The 21,966-nt window shown below is 39.9% G+C and overlaps 1 protein-coding gene across 1 annotated transcript in view; it reads right to left on the minus strand.

The window, feature by feature from the left end:
* Window positions 1-21,966, minus strand: part of ZNF423 (zinc finger protein 423) — a 195,845-nt gene that overhangs the window by 73,155 nt on the left and 100,724 nt on the right. The window contains exon 4 of the mRNA XM_009276708.2: window positions 18,763-18,847. Coding sequence (XP_009274983.1) covers window positions 18,763-18,847 — 85 coding nt within the window. The remainder of the gene's footprint in view (window positions 1-18,762; window positions 18,848-21,966) is intronic.

Raw genomic sequence — 21,966 nt, forward strand, 5'->3', positions numbered from 1 at the left:
GTAAAGGTTTAGTGTCTGGCTGTGTGCATTTTGCTCAGTATTAACATGTTCAATGGAGTACTTTGATTTTTTTTTTTTTTTTTTTATCTAGATGCCAGAAGCTGGTGAATATATGCTTCATAGCTTCAGATAAACCTTTTGTTCTTCTGGGGCTGATCAGCTGGTGCGGCAGCGAGAGGGAGAGGAGGAAGGAAATTCACAGGGGCTCCACGGTTTCAAAAAGTCAAATTACCTCTGAGCCATGGCATTGCTGATAATTTAAATGAAAAAATATATATACAGGCTGCACCACACAACATCTCTACTGTTAGGACTTTTAATGAAGCCCCAGTTGCGATGACACTGAAGCAGGGAACGCTACGGTGGGATAATTACTTGGCTCCCTCACAGCTGAGTTTCACAGATGCATTATTAACGGCACATTCCATGCCATAACGAGCACCGAATGTAGGTGGGATTCGCAAGCCCCGGCATCCGCCATTAGCAGGTTGGCGCAAACACAAATGAGTGTTTTCACAAAAGCATGCAAAGGTTGTGAAATTCCAATGAATTCTTTCACTGGAAAAAAGAGTTCAAGCTGCCATGACCGGATATGTCACCTCCCACGGCATGCCGCGCGCCCGGCGAGGCACCATGGGAAATTACAGAATCAGAATGCATTGATTTTTCTGTAGAAAATACAGGCAGCAGCCCTGATGAAGAATTAAGGAGGAAATGTAATAACCTAATTCTCCTCCAACGTCCTCGCACACATCCCTTCCAGCCCGGGCCCCTGGCTCCTGCATCCAGACAATTGCCAGGTGAAAGACAAAGATGAAAATTAGCTTTCGCTTAAGCAGGTGGTGGGATACTGGGCTGGGTGCACCACTAGCTGCTTACACCAGGGCTGGGCTTGGCCCGCTTTGTCTGAATGTCATCAGCTTTAGGATACAACGTTTCCAAGCAATGCTCGTTTTATGCTGCCACATGTTTTATGTTATTCTCCACGACATTCATCCCCTAAACATTCCTTAGATACAAGCCCTTAACAGGTTTTCTCCATAGAATCCTAGTTAGAGTGTAAGAAATTATTAATAATTCCTCCTCAAACCATACTGTATACGGCTTGAAAACTCTGGAGAATACAGAAAGAATTTTCCCTCTCTTTTTCACGCCACACACATAGAAAATACGACATTAGCATCTTCCTTTATTACGGGGCAAGTTAGCCCACCACTGCACCTACATTCCTTCCTAGCCTCATCAACAGCAGATGCAATTAAGACATTCCTTACGACTGCACGGTAGTGCTTATTTCACTGTTTGCAGCATAAATTTGAACTAAATGCAGTTACAAAATTAGTGGCAGCTCTGCTTTTTTTTTTTTTTTAAAGCTTCTGTTTCAAGGTGACCCTTTTCCTATTTTGTGTGTCACCCCAAGTGTTGCTGCATGCATACTGAACCAACGCTCTCCCAGTAATTAACACCAGCACTTAATGAAGTCCAGCTGCTGTGATGGCAAACTGAAGGGATGCCAACCTTTGTAAACCAGTACTTGGGCTACTCCAGTTACAGCTGCTTTAAAACCACGGCAATCAACTTCTCTTTGCCTACTTCTCAGAGATAATTCTTACCAAATAAGACAAGTATTCAAGATTAAGCATTTAATAATAAAGCTTATCTCTGAACTAATATTTCAAGCTGGAAATGATATAAAGGGCTAGATCAACTTAAATGAACGCTGCAAAATTAATAAAAATCCTGAGCAGCAAATGAAAAGCTAAAACGAAGATTTGCACTGTTAAATCCATAAACCTTTAAAAACCCTAGAAGTGCAGTTCCAGGGGAAAATTGGAGACAGATTCTTCAGCAATATCTGTTCCTCTGAACTCCTTTCCTGATTAAGTACGACAGACACTAACAGCCAATGCTTTATTAAAATAATGCGCTCTGCTAGTTGTTTCATTACATGCAGTGGTATGGTAGGGATACTAGGTGAATGTTTTTGGGGAATGTTTGAAAAGGTTTGCGTTATAACTCATACCACATGGATTTTCAAAAGAGGAAAAAGAACTCCTTCCACAATCTTCCTCTACATGTGCTTTCTTGCTCTGCTCTTTTATCTACCTTTCTTAATATGCTACTTTTCCATGCAGAAGTACTGATAACATTGCCCAATTTAAGTGGGAAATTTCTAAACTCCTCTCCATAGCCAAAAAAACCTAATTCAAAATTGCAAAACATGCCCTCCTTTCCTCTCAGACCCACACAGTAGACGTTATATCCCACCTTTCTGCTCTACATACCCATGCAGGACTCCCACTTCAGAGACATCCGATTTGGGCTGGAGACAGAGAACTGTGAGCTGAGCCTTCCCGGCGAGGGGCTGCCCCCACTCACTGCCAGGCCGGGAGCTGGTGCAACCAGGGAGGGCCAAACAAGTGAGCTGGGCTCAGCCAATGAAGGGCAGAACCATGGCAGATGTACTTAGTTTTCAAAATTACTAATAAAGATAATGGCTTCTACTATGATAAACACTAAGTGGCCTTTTAGAAGGCACGAGGGAAGGGAACTGGCTAATTTACTTTCATTTGAACTAATTTACACATTGGTAACATGTATCAATTTACAAATATTTACAGCACCGGGAAATCAACAGCTCTTCCAAGCAGGGGTTAATCCAAGGCTCGAGCCCTGCAGTCGGTCCAATTTTTTCACCAGAGACCTAACATTGCACAGGATCAGTATTAAAAGTACATCCTCGATTATTCTGGATGTCCGTGCCCCTGAGAATATAACTTAAAAACAAAATCATTAGCTTACACAATAACATAGTCCTTGGAAAAAAAAAAAAATGTGTGTGCAGAGCAATGCTGACTTCCAAGCACAAATTCCTTTGTTTTCCTTAATGCTAGCTTTGGACCCTACCGATGACTCAAAAGGAGCTGCATTGAAATAATTGCATAACCTGGCAGCACTCTGCAATGCATCAACATTTCACAGGCAGGAAGGTAGCAAAGGGCTAAAAGCCAAGAACCCAACTTTGGTTTAATTTACAGAAAATATTGCACATATTACACCATCTATTTTTCTTATTGTAAGTTTGATATTAAATTATCCAGACTTTCATAGGGAAGGCCAATTTTTAGTTATCAAAAAGCTGTTGTGGCTAGGTTTCATAAGGCCAAACCATGGGAAAGGGATGTGGTGGTTTCGCATGGCACAGTACAAGGCTCACAAACCTCTAGCGTGCATTGGTCTCTATGTAAGAGTCAACCGTGGCAAAAAGTCTGTTTACAACAAAAGGCATCTGGTAACCATGATTATTCTGCCTTAAAACTGAACATTTTAGATTTCTTAGCTCCCTCTTTTGTTCAGTTTTAGTTCTCATGCTTGCCGTTTTCTGCTCTGCCCTGTTCTTTTTTTGTGCATGTTATAACCCAGCACGACAAAAATCTGCATAGTCAGTCACACCACTGATTTTTAAACAGGTGAGCATTATTAGTTTCACCAAGAAAAGAGGTTTGTAGGTATATTTTAAATTCATTTTTCAAATCATTTCACAAGGCAGCTACCCTGCTTCTTTTGCAATGATAAAGCTCACAACTTGCTAGCGTGGAAACTCAAGGGAATTGTCTACTTGAAAGTAGAGTCTGAACTGCTAAATATGGATTCAGATCTAGATATTGAAACCTTCCTGCTTCCCAAACGTTGGGTGTTCAGATCCAGCCATGCAGTCTTTACTCAGACTTCAGGTTCCTCTAACATGTTGGTGGTGCTCAAATGCAAACAGACAGCAGGGCCTGTATCCATGAAATTACAGATATCTTCTCTTTTGTCCTGGAGGCCTCTTTTTAAAGTTGCTGTATGCCAGCAGTCTGGTGTTAAGTAAAAGATGTACAATAACTTCTGAAGAAAAAAAATAAAATCCTTCATTATGAAACTGGCAGGCAGAGGAACCGAAGTTCCTTATGGGATACTACGCTGTGTTCAAGATTTTAAAAAGTAAGGCGATAGACACCTGAAAATAAAGTTTCTTCTATATATTCATGAATGGAAGAATAGGCGTTTTAAGATTATGTGTGGAAAGTAGAATCTGTAGCCCTTTCAATATTGCTGAATTTATTATTCCAGTACTCTGAGACACTGCTATATCTGCATAGGTGCAGCTATCCCCTGTGTAACACAGCGTACACACTCTATGGGCACATGAGTAACTTTATGAATTAGGTGTATGACAGATATGTCTCCGTCAGGATAAAGCAATAGCTTTAAACACGCCACAGGCTGTACTTCGGAGAAGTCACTGTACCACACTGGTTTTTAAGAACAAGATTCAGGATTCTGGCATCTTGACCTTTAAACCTGCTCCTAAAGCAGGCACATTTTGCTTAGGCAAGACATAACTTTATTGTATAATATGTCAGGAATGGAATAAAGTTTTTCTTACTGAAATGAAGTGGAAAAGTATGTTTCCACAGTCTTTAGAGTGTTAGCTTTCATGTTCTTCAGTAAGTTACTCTCTGGTTTGCCATAAGTCCGGAGCCTCCCTGTTAGCCAAGTCGAACACTGACAAACCCAAAAGGGGTGCTGCTGATAACCCCAGATCTCCTCTCAGCAAGTGTGGCAAGGGCTAGCGCTGCTTCTCTTGTGTTCAGTTTCCAGACAGGGAAATACTAATTGTCTTTTAAAAATCTCTATTGTATTTTGTCAATATTTTTTTATTACAGCAGAGCATGTATAAATATTTTATTGTAAACCAAGGCCCTAAAATAAACAGTTTAGTAAATAGTTATTACATTACAAGGAAAAACATCTGTGGAAACTGTTTTCCATGTAATTATTCTTGCTATTTTACATTAGCTCTCAATGTGAATTTCTTTGGCTCTAATGTTTCACTTGTTCTAAATCTTCCTCCTTGTTGCTATTATTAAAATCTTAAAAAGGTGCCAAATCTTAAATGAAGAAAAAAAATGATTCGCTAGAAATTATTCATATCACAGTGAGCCTCTACTAAACCTGGCAGGGGTGCAATATTTTCGGTGAAATTAACATAAAATATACAACTGCAAATTATCCAGGAAATAGCTATGTTCTTTACAGTGCGCATTTACATTTGGTAAAAAATGTTCTACTTATCTGTCTAGCACAAAGCTCCAATCGCTTCCAAAGGCAGTTTTAAAGGGATAGCGATAGCTCTGTATAGGGAGCACAGTCCTTACAGCGGCTGTAACAAATAGCTGGTGGGGAAAGTGACCTTCGATAATTACTGAAGGTAACAGTCAGCACTGGACATTCCTTGTTGTGAATACTAACAATCTAATTTTAGATTTATTTCCCTTTTGGTATGCTGGGTGGATTTCCTCTCTTAGGCCTAAGTCCTTTCTACTAAACACAAGAAAAACTGTAATACCATGTAAAATGCAAATTTTGCTGTAAATATTTTATAAAATTGTTGCATACATCCCAAAAGCTATAGGTCTTAATTGAGAGCAGGCTATTTTTCCAGTCAATATATGGAAATGGAAAATGCTAATTCATGTTTTTCTACTTATGAAAAACCCTGGAGAATGGAAAAACCACTAATGCACTCACTTTAATATTATAAATATAATTTGGCTCCCTCTTTGCAGTCCCCGATGTCCTGGCTTTTATCTCCCAATGGCTGCAGAGGAAGAATCAGAGAATCGCTTTTACATCCCCTGCGCAGGAAGTCACCCCCGCGCGCTGCCAGCTTGGCAAAAGAGCAACAGCCTGAGCTCGCAAACACGGCAAACAGGAACTGAAACAAGAAATTCCAGCGCTCTTACACAGGAAACAAGCCCTGAACGACAGCAAACCTGCTCAGGGTGAGCGGCGTGCACACTCAGCCCCGCTGCCAAGAGCCACCGCCGCCATGGGCCAGCTGGGCGGAGGAGCAGGGCTGCCCCCACACTGTCCCCCAGCCCCATGGCTCTTCCTTGCATTTATTTTCTGCCTTCAGAGCAGCCGGTGGCTTGGACAATAAAGCCTGGAAACAACCTCTCACGAGTTGTACTGACTATGACTAAAAGTCGTTTAGCCTGCTCCAGCGTACGGTTACTTGTGCTCGCCTTTATCCATCCACTTTTCATTTCCTTATCAAGGAAAAGACTGGTTTTTGCATCTTCTAGACGAGAAATCCTTAGGCTGTTAAAGTTAAAACTCTCCAAAGGTCATTGATGCTGGCTTTGAAGACTGAAAATGATATTATTCCCCATTAGACTTTTAATCTCATGATTAGAGCTAAAGTTAACGTGGCTGTTTCATTTTCTACCAGGCAACAGTAAACTCATTTTTTCTTTCTCTACCAGAATACTTAATGGCATCGTATCTTGATGAGCAACATCTCATAGTTAAACAGTATGAACAATGGAAATGCAAAATACTTTGCAAGAAGTTTTTTTGAATTTTTAAATGCTATTTGATTAACCCTGAAAAGTCTTACCACACGCACAGCAAAATCCACCCACAGAAATCCCACCTGAGTCAAAGGACCTACTCTTGGTTGTTAGGACTGCAGTCCTCGCTGGCACCAGCAGGGACACAAGGGGGGAAGGATCCATCTATTCCCAGTTTGAGCTCTTACTCCTACATCCCCTAAAACTTACCCTTACAAATGTTTCTGAATCGAGTAATGCTAGTGAGTGCAAGCAGGACCCGACATGCCAGTAAGAGCTACTTGTGTGAGTGAAAACTGCCCCCTTAGGCTCCTCATGGATATTAAGATTAGACTTGTGAAAACCTTGCGGAAAAGTCTGTGAGGCAAGAATTTACAGGTGCACACTAGTTTCAAAACCCACTGTACAGCGGTCACTGTTATTACAGGCAGACTCATGGAAAAAATTCAATTGTCTTCATTCAAGACAGACTCTGATAACCAACTAGTAAAACTCAGACTATAATTTCTTATTCAGTGTTCCACATGAGATGCATTTTGCTGAATTTGACATGTTTTGCTGTTAATGGATTTCACAGTGTGTTGCCATTTTTATACAGCTGTCCAAATAAAATGTTGTGTGCAATGATGTGCTTTTACTGTATTGCTAGCCTGCAAATGGCAGCCACTTCCCCGGTTTAAGCCTTAGGAATATGGGAAAACTCTTTGACTAGGCCATTTAATGTAAGTATTTTGGGTCTCTAGTGTTCTTTTTCTAGTAAGTCATGTTCAAAGAAGAATAAAGATGCAAGATAGGTATAATTACACTTCGTCCATTTACGGTCTAATAGTATTTCCACTGAAAGGAAAAACAAACCTCAGTATTTTCAGGTGTTAATAATAAGAGTATTAAGTCATAGTTCTAGAGTTAACAGACCCACACCTTTGTGTTACTTGAAATCTGGCCTCCTAGCCTGCATGACAAATGTCTATTTTCTTTAAAATTGCAGACCAATGTTTAGATTGCAGGGACTACTAGTGCACAAAACACAAACCACTCGGTAGTTAATAGTTTACAAGAAATGTCTGCGCTGAACTCCAGAACTGCTAACCTTCACCATCTTGAGCTGCTTGGCAGTGAAGCATTTACAAGCAACTGCACAGTTCTGTTTCAAAACAGCCTGTTCACAGAATACATAGCGAGTCTTCCCCACATCAACTCTACGTGGAGTCTTTGGCACCCAAGTTGAACACTTATGCATGGAAATCTCCCACAATCAAAGGGTACGACGGGTACCTGGGCGTTAGATGCCCTGACAGTGGATGTTAACAGTGTTAACACACTTACAAAAAAAATCCTTACAAGTTTCAGTGAAAACACAAAAAGAACCTAGCTTTCCTTTTAATAATGCTCTAATAACATATTTAACTTTCCCGATACCTTAAGTATTTTTGTAGTATTGGATTTCTGTATAACTATGGGGTAGTACAATATGCTTCCTTTTTTTTTAAGAGACAAAAGAAAATTTTAAAAGGACTACAGAGTTAAATTTCAGGCCATTATTTTTGAATTATTGTAATTACAAAAAAAAAAAAAGAAAAGCTATAGATTGCTTTCTCACTATTTTTTTTTCTTTGTTGAACTAAGTCAAAGGATATGTAAGCTAAAAGGGCTTAGATTAAAAACCTAACATTCTCCCCCTAGATTTTCAAATGCCATATAAAGTAAACTAACCAAGCAACCAACATCTAATAATTTAAATTCCCCATCCCTTGAAAGATATTCATTCAGGTTTAACACAGACATTGTTGATTTCAGTTTCTGGCACATTAGAATTAGCCTCCAAAGGAAATTCTCTCCATTTATGTTCTTCTATAAGTGGAGGCACAGCTATTAACATTTTTACAAGATTTTAAAGGGGTAGGGAGGGTTGTTTTGCTTTCCTTTTTTTCCCCCCAAACTGTAGATTTTAAGAATAAATACTGAATCAAAAGGTCAAAAGTTGCTCTATCCTTTTTTTTTCTTTTCTTTTTTTTTTTAAAGAGAAAGGGGAAAAGGGGAAAATTTTTAACTAGAAAGTTAAAAAAGGAGAAAATGTCACTGGAATACTTTCTTCCCTTCAACTTTAGCTATCTGTATCCGGCCCAGCTTGAATCAGTTACTGTTCGTTGTATGAGGTTTCATCATTTAACTTTTGTTGCCAATATTTGTTCCTGGATATAACTCACAGTCATGGGGTTTAAGAAATATTTGTCCATACCCCAATAATACGTGATAGCTGATGCGTGCAAAACATAACAGCGGAAGACATACCAGTGGTGCTAGTTGATGTTGATCCTTTGAAACACCCAAGCTCTACCTGGAGCAAAACCTAAAACCAGTGGATCTGCCTAGCCTGAAGCACGCTAAAAAACTTGCCTGTGAATACAGAATAAGATACAGTCATCATAAAATCTAAACACTTCACAGTTACACGCACAATGTTCAAAAGACTTGGTCATTTTTTAAGGCCCTTGACTGTCCACCAGACGATGGATGATGTGCATCTGAAGGCAGGATTAAATCTCAAGTAGGCTATGACTGACTGAAGTAGTGATTTATACACATCAGGAGTGTGCTGTGTACTTCCTACCTGCAATGCCATGTTTTGTAGTCTTCGTCTCCACCAATTCAGAAGGTACAAAAGAAGGAAACACCAGACCAAATTGGTTTTGGCCTGTTACTACCAGAAGCAGGAGGTAAAAAGGTTCAACTCCTCCCCATGGGGTCAGCACCTCATTCACCCCATCTGTCCCTGGGTTTGTGCCAGCAGGACAAACCACAAAACACAAAGCAGAGGAGAGGCAGGAGAGAGCATATTGGTGAAAAAGATGACCATGGAAAACACCATGACCAGTGAGGTGTTTTGGCCTGCTATGGAGCTCTGTCTTCTGAAGACAATGGTATTCATACACATGGTTTCTTTGGGTTTTTTCAGTTGTGGCAGGACAAAAAAGTTTTTTCATTTATAAAATCATGATTTGCCAGTTCTTTTAAGTTTGACACTGCAGGGAAGTCTGACAGGGACAACCTGTAGTCTTCTTCCTCAAGCTTACTGTGCAATCACACAGTGGTTATTGGCTGTAGCAAGAATGGTAAGATTTTTATTTTTTAATTAAAGAAATTTAATTTTTAAAATGACACACAATGAATCTGCCAAGTCAAAATATTCAATTAAAAACCTTCTGATTCTTACAAAGGCCCAAAGCTGTCAAAAGTTACTGATAAATTAAATGAAAAGGAGTTTGTGACAAAAACTTGCTATACAAGCAAGCACATCTGGTGCAAACGACAGAGGCCATTCGTGCAAAGGCTTCATCTGTGCCGGGAGCCTTGAAACACTGAAAAAAGGTAAAAGCATTTAAAAAATTTACATGGGCTTTCTTCATGGGGATCACTTGTAAGGAACCTCAGGGTAGAAAAGTTTTGCTCCACAAATGAAAAGAAAAAAAAAAAGTGCCAGTACCCCAAACAGACAGAGCATACAGGGAGGGCTGTGTTTGATCTGACTTGCTTGCCAGCTATGACAAAACAGAAATTTTTTTTTTAAGGGCCACGTCAGTTGGTAACCTCTTGTTCTAGGAGACCAGATTAAATCTTCCCCAAGGTTAAGGATGCCGTTTAGTTTGAACTATAATTAAAGGCAACAGGCCAACTGTCTCTCTTTGAAGTCAACCAAGTAACAGGAAGAACAAATCTGAACCTTTAACATATAGACAAACCATTTTTCTCTGATAACTAGAGTTAGGGTTCAGCATATGTACGCCAGTACCCTTACTGATTCAAAACCAGAGGCTTGTTCCATAATAAAAAGAAGAAGAAAAATAAACATTTTAGATCCAATGCTCAGAAGTGCTGAATATTGAACCAGATATTCAGAAAGAGTGAAATCCAGGATTTTGTTAGTAGAAAAGGAATTTAACTATAGTTTACTAATATTATATACTTTCTTCTCCCATTTTCCTATGACTGCAACCAGCCTGGAACCTTGTCTACGTTTCCCCAGAGGTAAAAAGAGTATTTTATAACTCTGCCTAAGCTAATTCCTAACTAACCCAGTATGGGTTTTTCCAGCTTCACTAAATATTCATTCCTTTGCTCCTTATTCACTTCTCATATTTCAACTATCTTTCACAAAAAGGCACAAAGCTTTCTGTCACTCAAGAAAGGTAGTACTGGTACCTGATGTTTCCAAACCAATAAATTCGTTTGGCAAATAATGAACAAATGGGGGTAACATCTACCTTCTCCAGATAAAACCGTTATCTGTTAATAAGCTTCCATAAAGAAATCATCAACACCTAGATTTTAGGACAGAACTGATACAGACATTAGTCCCACAGTTCACGTGAAGAGAAGAACAACCTCCTGAAAACATTATTTATATGAAGTCTGAAGGCTACACCTAGAAATGTTGGCGGGTTTGCTCCCTCCTCCACCCCCAAAAAATATTCTGGTGTTTTTTCCTCAAAAGTAGAACACAGAGGAGTGCTGACCTCTCCACTGGGAAGGAGTAGAGTAATTTTGCCATCTGCAGGGACAACCCAAACCCCACATGGTGAGGACTTGCTTTCTTTTCCAGATTTAAGATTAGCAGAGGGGCTAAGAAATTTGTGAACTTAGAGATACATGGCCACACACATATAAAATATCTGAGAAACAGGCAGAAAGCATCTCTGCAGACTCTTAAATACAAACGTGTAACAGTTTTCACGGTTAATAGCATTAATAAAAATGAAGAACAAGTTACACATTCAGAGAAATCACTGCTACACAGGGCAAAGTTTACGGAAAAATAGCATTATTTGCCACACTGCCTAAATGATATTGAAAGGCTGGAAATAGATTGAGGTGCTTGCTAATGATAACTTTGAAGAAACATCACACTTAAAACTCAGACTGATTGCAGAAAACGTGTGTCCTGGTTTCAGCTGGGATAGAGTTAATTTTCATCCTAATAGCTTAGATACTGGTCCATACAGGAGGCCCCAATGTATGTATGTATGTATGTATATTATTATTATTATTATTATTACTACTACTACTATTATTATTATTACTATTACTACTATTACTATTATTGCTATTAAGAGTGAGCAAGAGGCTGTGTGGTGCTCAGTTGCCAGCTGAGGTTAAACCACGACAAGGTGTTTTATCAACTGCTCCCTTTATGAATAAATATGAAACTACCAGGAAAATGTTTAAACAGCTATAATCACAACTGCATATGAAAACTGAGTTTGAAGGCTGTAAGGAATCTTAACACAGTTAAGAAATATTGAAAGCAATGTAAAACTGTGATCATAGCCGATTATGCATGTATCATGCAAAACAGGAATGTTGTCATAGCAGCTATAAAAATGTCAGTGAAAACTGAACTACTATTACCAAGTTGTAAATGAAATGAAAAATGCAAAAGGAATATGTGAATGCATACATTAAGGGAAATGTTATTTCTTTCCTGGTAGATAAACAAGCAAACCAAAATACAGTCGCATGAAATGGAGTAATTTGTATGAACAAATACGCACAGATAACAATTGCAGGAGGCCACATCTGTACAGTACAACTGGATAAAATTATTAAGATTTTGGATAATGAATTTTCCAGCCTTAGAAAGGAAGAGACAGTAAAAATGTAATGTTATGAAACCCGTTTCAAAGTAAGAAACCAATTAAGTGACAGATTATATTAAGGGCCAATATTGTTTATACTAAAGTAAAGGGAGCTGCTTCTGTCTGTTAGCAATGGCAATTTGGCTTTCAGTGTAACTACAGTGTTAAAAAGAGTGGCTTTTAAAATGAAACATTTCTAGCCTTTTATACACTATACTCATTACAATGTTATTTAACTACTTGCACAAATGCTTAATGCTAAAAATAATTAACACAAAAAATAGAAATCCAGGGCTTAGAGTTGGACAAAATAACACAAGGACCTACTGGCATAAGCAAATCCCTCTGCCCAAGAGCCCGAGCCAGCAGCAAGCTTCACTCAGGCAAAGTCTCCTGCAGCGGTGCTGGCAGGACTCCGGCCAGCCCACGGTACTCGCAGGCGGCAGGATTAAGGCTCTCATGTGCATGTGGAAATATCATGTATGTTGTTCATCTGTTAAGATAAGTACACTTAGTTTTTTTTTCCTAGAATTAGTTTTTCACAATAGCCAGCCACTGCAAAATGAAAGTCTAGTACATACAGTTAATTAAGGCAAGTCCACATAGAATTGGATATTGAAGCAAGCACTGGGCAAATATATGAGGGTTGTACCTTCATTTCTGCATTAAAAGAGCAGTTACTTGGAATATGCTTTACAAACATCAAAGTTAAAAAAATATTTTTGAGTTCCTAATGTGTCCATAATTAATTCACACATTCAGCTGTTGAGTCCAGAAATATGTTCCTGTTGATAATTTGCATCTAATGCTTCAAAAACAATCTGGCACATTTTTCTTTGCCTTAATGCCTGAAAGCTATTACCAAGATAGTGCTTTGCAATGTCATCATCATTGCTACCACGCATATGCTTTAACTAACACTAGCGCTTAGGTCTGAAGAGTTTCCCTCAAGAATTAAACAGTTTTGTCTCAGGACACAATGTCATGACGTTATCTTAATGGAAGGGAATGTATTTACCAAATAGCACCCTTAAACTTTAAATCAATTAGAATTCAAGTACTGTGTTAAACGAAATACACAGGAAAATGGGAATTTTACAAGAATTAAAGCTGCCCTTCTTCCAATATTGATTACATTTATTTTATATAAAATAAAGGATGTTTTTTATGAGAGATTCTGAGAAGCGTTAGCCGTCCTCAACTCCCAAATCAATGAGAACGAGGAAAAAAGCACTTCACAAGATCAGGTCTGAGTATCAGAAATGCTTCACATCCTAATCAGAGATGCCCAGGGCTAGTATTTCCACGTGTATAAAAGTCAGTTCGGCAAAATGATCCTTACCTACATCCTTTTCACATACACGTGCACTTAGAATCTACTGTGACAGGCAGGAGTCCAAGACCATCCAAAATGAGTCCAAATTTTTATTTATATAATATATAAATTAGCAATTTTGTTAAGATCTGAATTTATGAAAACTATGAATTTCTAAATCAAAAGATAAAACTGCTTCAATTTTTAAACAGAAGAGGAAAACATAAGTGGGAATATATTGGTTTATGCTAAACCACTGTACTGGTTTCATCTCAGTGATCGAGCTTGGTATCAACTGCTAATTCTTTTGAACATAAAATCAGCTTTCTAAATTGCTGCTTTTTAGAAAATTATTTCTGTAGTTATTATTGCGGTTTGACCTCTTAAGAGCAACAAACTTATTTTGTTATTTTTAAATATGTTATTTTTAAATGTTAACAAAATAACAAACCTATATTTGGTAATTTTTTGTTTAGAATACTTGTATGCATCTGAAAGAAACACAACTGTGGATGGATGTTATCCCTCCTCTTTGTGTTTAATTCTGGCAGAGTGTTTCCAAACTTGAAACATGATCTCCACGGGCAGGAAAGGTAATTCAGACACTTGGGAGTCCTACACTACATACAATGTATGATATGCCACGGCTTAGGGCAGTACTCAGAAAACTCTCCCTGTTCTTCCAAACATGGTGTTTAACTTGGTCGTCCCCATCACGTCAAACAAGGAGGTATTTATCCAGACAGCAGTCCAAGAACCAGACCGCTGAACAATTTCAGTGTGACTTCTGGAAGTTTTCCCTCCAGCACTCCCTTTTGTCCCCAGTGGCTCTCAAAGCATGAACAGGGCCTCATGCTTCACATTGCATATACCGCAACACATCCAGCCTGCGCCCCCCTCCCTCCCTTGCTGCTCACCGGCATTCATATGTGAATTTTGACTAGGAGCGCTGGCAATTGCACGTGTAAGGACAGGAGCGACACCGGGGAAAGGCTCTGCTGAGCTCTGAGGAGTCGGACAGCCTCTCACAAGCCCGCAAACACTTACACTCCTCTGGAGCCAGAGGCAGGAAGGTCCTGCAGCAATCCCAGTGTTACGAGTATGACCAGGAATCATTATTTTCCCTGTTCCAGCACTAACTGTGCCCCAGTTGAGTTTCCCATGCACATTTGCCAGGAGACTTTCTTAGAGTAAGGGAGAAAGAAGGGTGGGGACAGTTGTTCATCTTTTTTGAACATTAAATAGAAAACATCCCCTATGTAACCGAGACAGAGAGAAGTACTGCTATGTCCATTTCTCTTACCCAACCAGCTGAGAGCCCCAGCATGGATCCGAATGTGCTTTCCCTTGATACTGGGCAACCTGACCTGCTTGGAGAGCAACAAGTCTGTGGCATTTTCTGCACCCTGAAAAATATTAATTAGGGCACCTGGCCTGGCTGTGGGAACAGCACAGCTGTAAAAACCCAATAGGAAAACCCTGGGCCAAACCCTGATGTTCCCTACACAGGGCTTCGAGCGGGGGCTCCCTTGGCAGTGCTGGCTGGGGGACTGCCGGGGCCCTTTCCCCAGGGCAGCCACCGCTCACATGCCATGGGGACTCAGCAGTGGCCCCATGATGGAGATTGAAGTTCCATGGCTCCCCCAGCCACCAGGGAGAAGCTGCACTGACAGATTTCCGTGCTTCTGGCTGCTGTCATGGCTGTTCAGTGCCCCCCCGTAGAGCCCACGGCTGCGTACACCCATCTTCCCCTGCATCTAATAGAGACTGCACATCAGAAGCAGTGGTAGGTGGGGAGATAAGGGGGAGAAGCTTTAAACATTGCCAGGTCAGCGCAACAGGAGGTAAGCAAGTACAGAGGCAGCAAGAACTACTGAAAGTTTTTGATATAGTCCCAGGTGGACTCCCCAATGCCTGTAAATGTTTCAAAGGGGGATCCCCTTTCTGTGGGCATGGAAATGCTTCAAAGGAGTCCCAATCAGTGCAATGTTTCAAAGACCTCTGCTCTCTAAAAATTGCGGGCATGGAATCAAAGGAGTCCCAATCAGTGCAATGTTTCAAAGACCTCTGCTCTCTAAAAATTCCACCCCACCCTCATCCCCCCCCCCCCCCCCCCCCCCCCCCCCCCCGCTAACCACAGCTGAGGAGGTCTGTTCTGCTGCTTACAGCCCTCCTACAGGCCCCAGTGTAAAATGAAACAAACCATCTACCATTTACCTCCTCTGGGGATGTATCCAGCCTGCTCCTTCCCCAGGGACCCTGCGCAGGACCCAATGTGCTTCTGTGTTTGTGCACAGGATATGAAGGGCTAGAGTGCAGAAGGGTAATTTTTCAAAGCCGTGTGTGGGAGTAGCACTGGAAATTCCCTGCATACTGCTTTGAAAAAAATAAACCCCCTACCTCCATGAATTATGAGCAGGGCCTCCAACTCCAGACTGAGGAGCCGAGAGGTTGAAGAGGGAGGCACAGCCAACTTAACTGGATGCACTTTTTAAGACTACAATGTAAGAAATAATTAATTCTTTAATCATATTACGGACACTGATACTTAAGAGGTGTTGCTGCTACAGAGCAGGGATTCCTTTGTTGACAGTCACTTGAGCAGAATAAAACTGTAAGCAAGTGTTTAGGATATATCAACTATTGATTCTGTGTTTCTCAAAGTATGAGAAGAAAGTGCTGCTGAGAGGTCTTGGATTACCAAAGCCAAGGGGTTTTTTTACCTAAAAATTACATGTCAAGGCTAACTTCATTGTCTTGGCTCACTTCAAATTCAAAAGAGAGATAAAAATCTCTCCCTGGAAATGCTTATCCTACTCAAACTCTTCTCTTAGATTGGTATCAATCATTCATTTTCCCCAGACAGCATCTCAATGACTATATTAAACCACACACCTTAATTTTAGACAGATACAAGTTCATTGAGATGAGTCCAACCCTAAGCTCCTGAGGAGACACAGGCTGAGGGCAAGCTCGCCCCCCCACACACCCCCAAACACCCGTATGTTCACTCTGGGATCTCAGTGTACCCCCAGCACAAACAAATCCTCATCTGTAGATCTTAAATTGACAACGATGACATTAATAACCCCTGTGACACAGACCTGGGCTGCAGAAACAGCTATATTAGCTTCTTTCTTTCGCTACCCATCTGGCTAGACTTGGTCTAACACAGAGAAGGGAAACTATTGCACCCCTTATTTTATAAGCGATAAACCAGCAGTAAGGAGGCACGTGCCCATCTCTCCTATGGCCTGAGTAAGGGATCAAGGCTCTCAGGCTTTGAACAAAGGGCACAGGAGCAAGCCCAAGAGGCAATCCATCACTCTCCTTACTATTACTGACTCAGCACTATGCAAATTAACACCAAAAATCTGCACAGCATTTATTGCTGGAGAAACGGTGACATCTAGTCTCTCCTTTCCCCTTCAGTATTCCCCAGTAAAGAACAAATACCAACAGCAGACTCACTCGCAACACCTTTTTGGAAGCAGTCATATGTCCTGAAGGAGAGGGGGCCCAAGCGCCTTGTGAACTGAGATGCCCAGAGTGGGAGGAAGCTTGGCTCCATATTAAAGGTTTCTATACTTCACTTTTTCCTAAATTGCATCATAAAATAAAGTGATGACTTGAACTTAGTGAGCGTTCTCAGTCCGTATCTCAGCAAAGCAACACAAAGACATGACACCACAATGGAATAATCATGCATTTTCTTACCATGTCCTGGTATTTACAATGTTCTAGGTGTTCTACAGAACTTAGTCCATATGCACCTTTGTATTTATATAGAGTTCTTCCAAAAATGTATAATAACTTATGTACAGCTTCAAGGAAACAGTAAGTACAGTTTTCACAAACAGCAGCACCACACTTTTCTCAGCCTCCTATGCCTTCTACCACTGTTGTTTTCCAATAGTACTAATAGTGAACCTTGTAATGTCATATATATCATCGTGTATTATTCCAGACAGCACTAATTTGGGGCTATACATAAATAAACTTCACACATCAGTTACTGGAAAATGAAGAAATTACATCTTTCCAAAAGGAAAAAGATTTCCCCTCTCAAATCAAGCAGAACCTGAACTCAGCACTCTATGACCTTTGTATTTAAAAATCATTTATTAGCTGCTGGATCACAAATTAAGTTGAAACAAGTGCTAAGCTTGCCTAAGAACTTCTTTCTTTCAGGCTTCTTAAAAAAAAAATCTAGGAGGGACCTACATGAAATCACTATGGTCCAATTAACAAGGATCTCACTCTTCAAGCTTGCAAACAAGAGATTACATTAACACCTGCTACAAAAGCAAGTATTTTTAGATATCTTCATCTTAACCTGCTTGACATTGACTTCAGATTCCTGACTGGCTCTTGGATGAAAATTATTGTGACTGACATATATATTTTTCATTTGGGGGTGGGGGTACGAAGACTGTGTCAGTCCATATTTCTCTCTCTCTGGTATTTATGCATAATTCACTTCAAAGGTAATAGGAGTTACATACATGCATCGACGGGAGAATAGTTTCCTAAATGTAAAATTGTTGAAGGAAAACCATTATGCTTATGGGAGATAAATGCTGCATGTGAACATATGAGACGTGCAGAGTGCGCTGTAGGGTCCTTGAAGGATCTCATCCAACATATGCCTACAGTGGCATGTGTAAGTAACTCCTTTGTGGTCTATGCATCAAAATAAACTGACCTCTTGGGCCAACACATATATTTATAACATCTGTACAGACAGGAAAAACATTTCTTTACGTTCATCAGAAAAGCAATCATACAGCTGCAGCAGAAATACAACCCATCAGATTACAATAACACTTTACTACAAACTCTTGTGACAGGACTGTAGCAGAAGGCAGCAAGCACTGATTTTCAAAACACTTGTATGTCTGAAAAGTTGAACTTTCTGAAGTCCAGAATTGTTGGGAAAAGAAGAAAAAAACCCACTGAAATAACTCTGTAAGTGTTTTGTTTTGACAATGTTCCTCAGGAATTCACCACACTTAGCTGGGAAAATGCTAGCAGTTAAATCTATTCAATGTCATGACATACAAAATTGAAACATAATTGCTCCTAAGTGGTTGACAACTGGCAAGTACTTTTTACATGGATAGAGAGAAATTTCTGCTATCAAATGGAAGATACTGTCAAAAGTTTGATTTTAATATAAATGAAAATGCTACATGAGGACTCAAAAGGATAAGGAAAAAAGCTCAGCAGTAACACTTTTATAACCACATATTTAAAAAGCTTTGAAGTGAAGAATCATTACATCAAAATCATTTTCCTTGAAAGATAAAAAAAATAAATTGCAGCATGAATATTAACAAGTTATTAGAATAGTGAATTTCAAAGAGTAGCAAAAAACAAGCAGCCGATGAGTGGCCTAGTTTAAAGAATGTCTTACCAATCATATGGTTAGCGACATGGATTTGTATCTCTCTCTCATTCTCAAAGGTCATCTGGCACTTGATGCATTGATAGGTCTTTTTCTGTTTAATAACCAAAAAGAGGTTAGAGAAAACTGCACTGTAGCATAAGGCAAGTGTGATCATGAATGTAGCATGTTACGTGCTCCAACTTCCCTCCACTGAGGACTTTTCTGCTCATATATCCCCAACAAGACACCAAGTTGGGCTGGGCTTTTCTGGGACCATAAATACAATCTCTAATTAACAACCTGCTTTAGGAGAATTTTTAAATTCAACTTAAAAAATTTCAAATGATAGTACTTGAAAATCTGATTAAGTACTTGAGCCATAATCAGATTGCTCGTGTCATTTAACCCATTGCAGTAAAAATTCCTGCAGAGTGAAATAAGAGACATTGAAAAGTAATCTGTTTTCAGAAAAAGATCAACTTTCTCAAAAAATTCGATCTTTAGTTAAACTCAAAATACAGTAGGCAAAACTTGGGGAAGTGAAGGACAAAAGGAAAGAATACATTTTGTAATGGTCTCCCATCAGAAATCCTGGAAAAACTGCATTACCACAAAGAACTGTTTCCTAGCACAATCTGTTGTGTATTTTCTCTGTCTCAAAGTCTTACCAGGGAGGCTTAGCTGCAGAATTCAGGAGATAGTGTGAAGAGGCAATTACATGAACCATTTATTCAAATAGGGAAAATGGGGTTTGCACTCAGATTGACAGTGGTGCGTGCACTTGTGCAACATGATAGGAAAAAATCCAAGAAATCATTTGTAAAAATTAAAATGCATGTTGACAAGTTAGACATCCAAGTTAGGAAAAAAATGAAACACAAATGCTAAGCTTTTGTACACTTGCAAAAACTCTTATTTCCCAAAGCAGGAGTACAGTGCTTTGGTCTAATGTGCATGCTTATTTACTGCATGGGAATATGCTATCTAAATAGACATCTTTTGACATGCAATTTAGAAAAATTGGGCCTTTTGTGCCTACTTCTTCCTGGAGAATAACTCCTACTGCAACACTTGCCACTAGGCATGAGCATGCGGTCCGTATCCTTATGGCAAGAGTGGATGGCAGCAGAAGGTATGTGAAATCTCCACACGCTGGCCACAAGCTCAGTTAGCCGAGGAATGGATGAGAACCCCAAGCACTGAGAAACCCAATTCAGTGAACAACACCGTCTTAACTTTTTTGAAGCAAAATATTTTGCGGGTGTTTTTTGTGCAATTTTAGATGCACATTATTTTTTCTTACAGCCTCCACCCCACACCTAGGTATAGAAACCCATTTTTAGGACAGCAGTAATAAGTCAGAAGTTTTGAGTTAAACAGAGGTGTTGCTCTGACCCCCTCTGCGCATGGGATCCAATTTCCTCGAGCACCTGCTGAGGAAAGAACAAATTAGGTGCTGCCAAGAGCTTCTTAACTACTTCCCATGTCATCAATGGCAACAAGTTAGCCTGCTGGAGGTTAATGAATATGCTGTAATACCATAATAACAAATGCACCAGTCTATGGATGTCCATAATAACAAATGCACCAGTCTATGGATATTATGCGTATTCCATGAATTCTGTACACAGTATGCGTTTGCACACAGGCAGGGCTTTCTAGGCTAAAATAACAATGGGTGATTAACATGATAATAGGAAGAAGGCTATACTCCATTGGCCGAAACCGGGCAGAGCCAACCATATAAAAGGAAATAGTTTGGATTGGCTAGCTATCCCTAGGCAGCTCAAGAAAGTATCCGCCTGGAGTCCATTCAGAAATCAAGGCTGTTAATGGAAAAGCAGCTGGATTTCTGCAGCACTCTTTCTTGGGAATCTATTCCGGCAGATGAGCACAGCACACATACGTACACGTGTCCTCTCAAACACACTGGCATACACGTCCTGAGGGCTCCTAACTTTAAAAACAAAACAAAACAAAACACAAAAAACCTTGGAAGAGAAAAACGGGATTGGGCAGTGAATGATTCATGTAGTCACATTTAAAATTTGAAACCTTCCTCTTCTTTAAAACTTCAAAGCTGACTAAGTTCTGTGCCTTGTTCAACACTTCTCTGTTATGGGGGTACCCTAAGTAACTAGCTAAAAAGGACAATATTTCAGTTCAACTCTATTTCAAACCTTTAAAGTTATATTAAACACAGAAAAATGATTCTTTTTTTTAATTGATTTTGGTGCTTCTGAAAGCTACTTACTAACAGATCTGGAGACAGGATGTCTTTGTTTATCCACAGACCCAGTGCGAACTCCTCCACACCATTTCACAAACTTATAAAACACTCTGCTTGGCGTGACCACCCCTCAGAGAAGACGGCAGATTTCAGACTTCCTCTGAGTATTATCTTTAGCCTCAGCTGAGATACATGCATGCAGAACAGCAGCTTAACTGAGGCGATGGCTCTTGTGATAGGGTACCCTGTTTGATAGGGAGTGAAGTTAATAAATGGCCTCATACAGGCCACAAAATAACTATAGGTAGATTAGCACCCAAATGTATACGCAAGAGATGGAAGAGCTGATTTTTTGGCTCATTAATAATTCTCTTTAACAGAATATCACAAAAACAGACTTCCACTCTCAGTAAATGGGGAGCACTAGTTTTAATACAAGGTTGTGTTATTTGTGGTACCAAATATAATCTTCTGCTACCATTTTGTGGATATCGTGGCTTCACGAACATTACTAATGGGTCAGTTATCTCTTTTTAAAGTTTTGTCTTCACAAGTGGTGACAACAAACATGCCCAGACTCTGAGGAGCTAACAGAGTCTAGGTGACGGCATCTAGGTGACATAAGAGACCAGATGAGCAGGCCTTCAGCTGAGAACTCAATCCCCATTAAGTCAAGATATTTAATTCTAATCTTGGCACAGAATAGTAATAATAACAACAGAGGGTTCTGGTTTCTTTTCTGAAGCAACTATTGTTCCCATGGGTTTTCCAGACTGTCCTCCTTTAAATCTGGAAATGGTTTCCTGTTTTACAAAGAAAATATTCCTCCATTCAAGTGGATTTACAAGGGAAGAGAAGGGGTGCGGGGGAGAACAAAGAGAAGGAATTGAGTCCAAGAAAGTGTGCAGGAGAAAAGGAACCGAGTAAAGGAGCACAATAGGGTTCATTCTTCCAACTTTCTATGCCACCTCCTTTGCTTCTTCAGTCCAAATAACCTAGGT

Source organism: Aptenodytes forsteri, unplaced genomic scaffold (genome assembly GCF_000699145.1).
Source record: "Aptenodytes forsteri isolate BGI_AS27 unplaced genomic scaffold, ASM69914v1 Scaffold33, whole genome shotgun sequence".
Lineage (NCBI taxonomy): Eukaryota > Metazoa > Chordata > Aves > Sphenisciformes > Spheniscidae > Aptenodytes > Aptenodytes forsteri.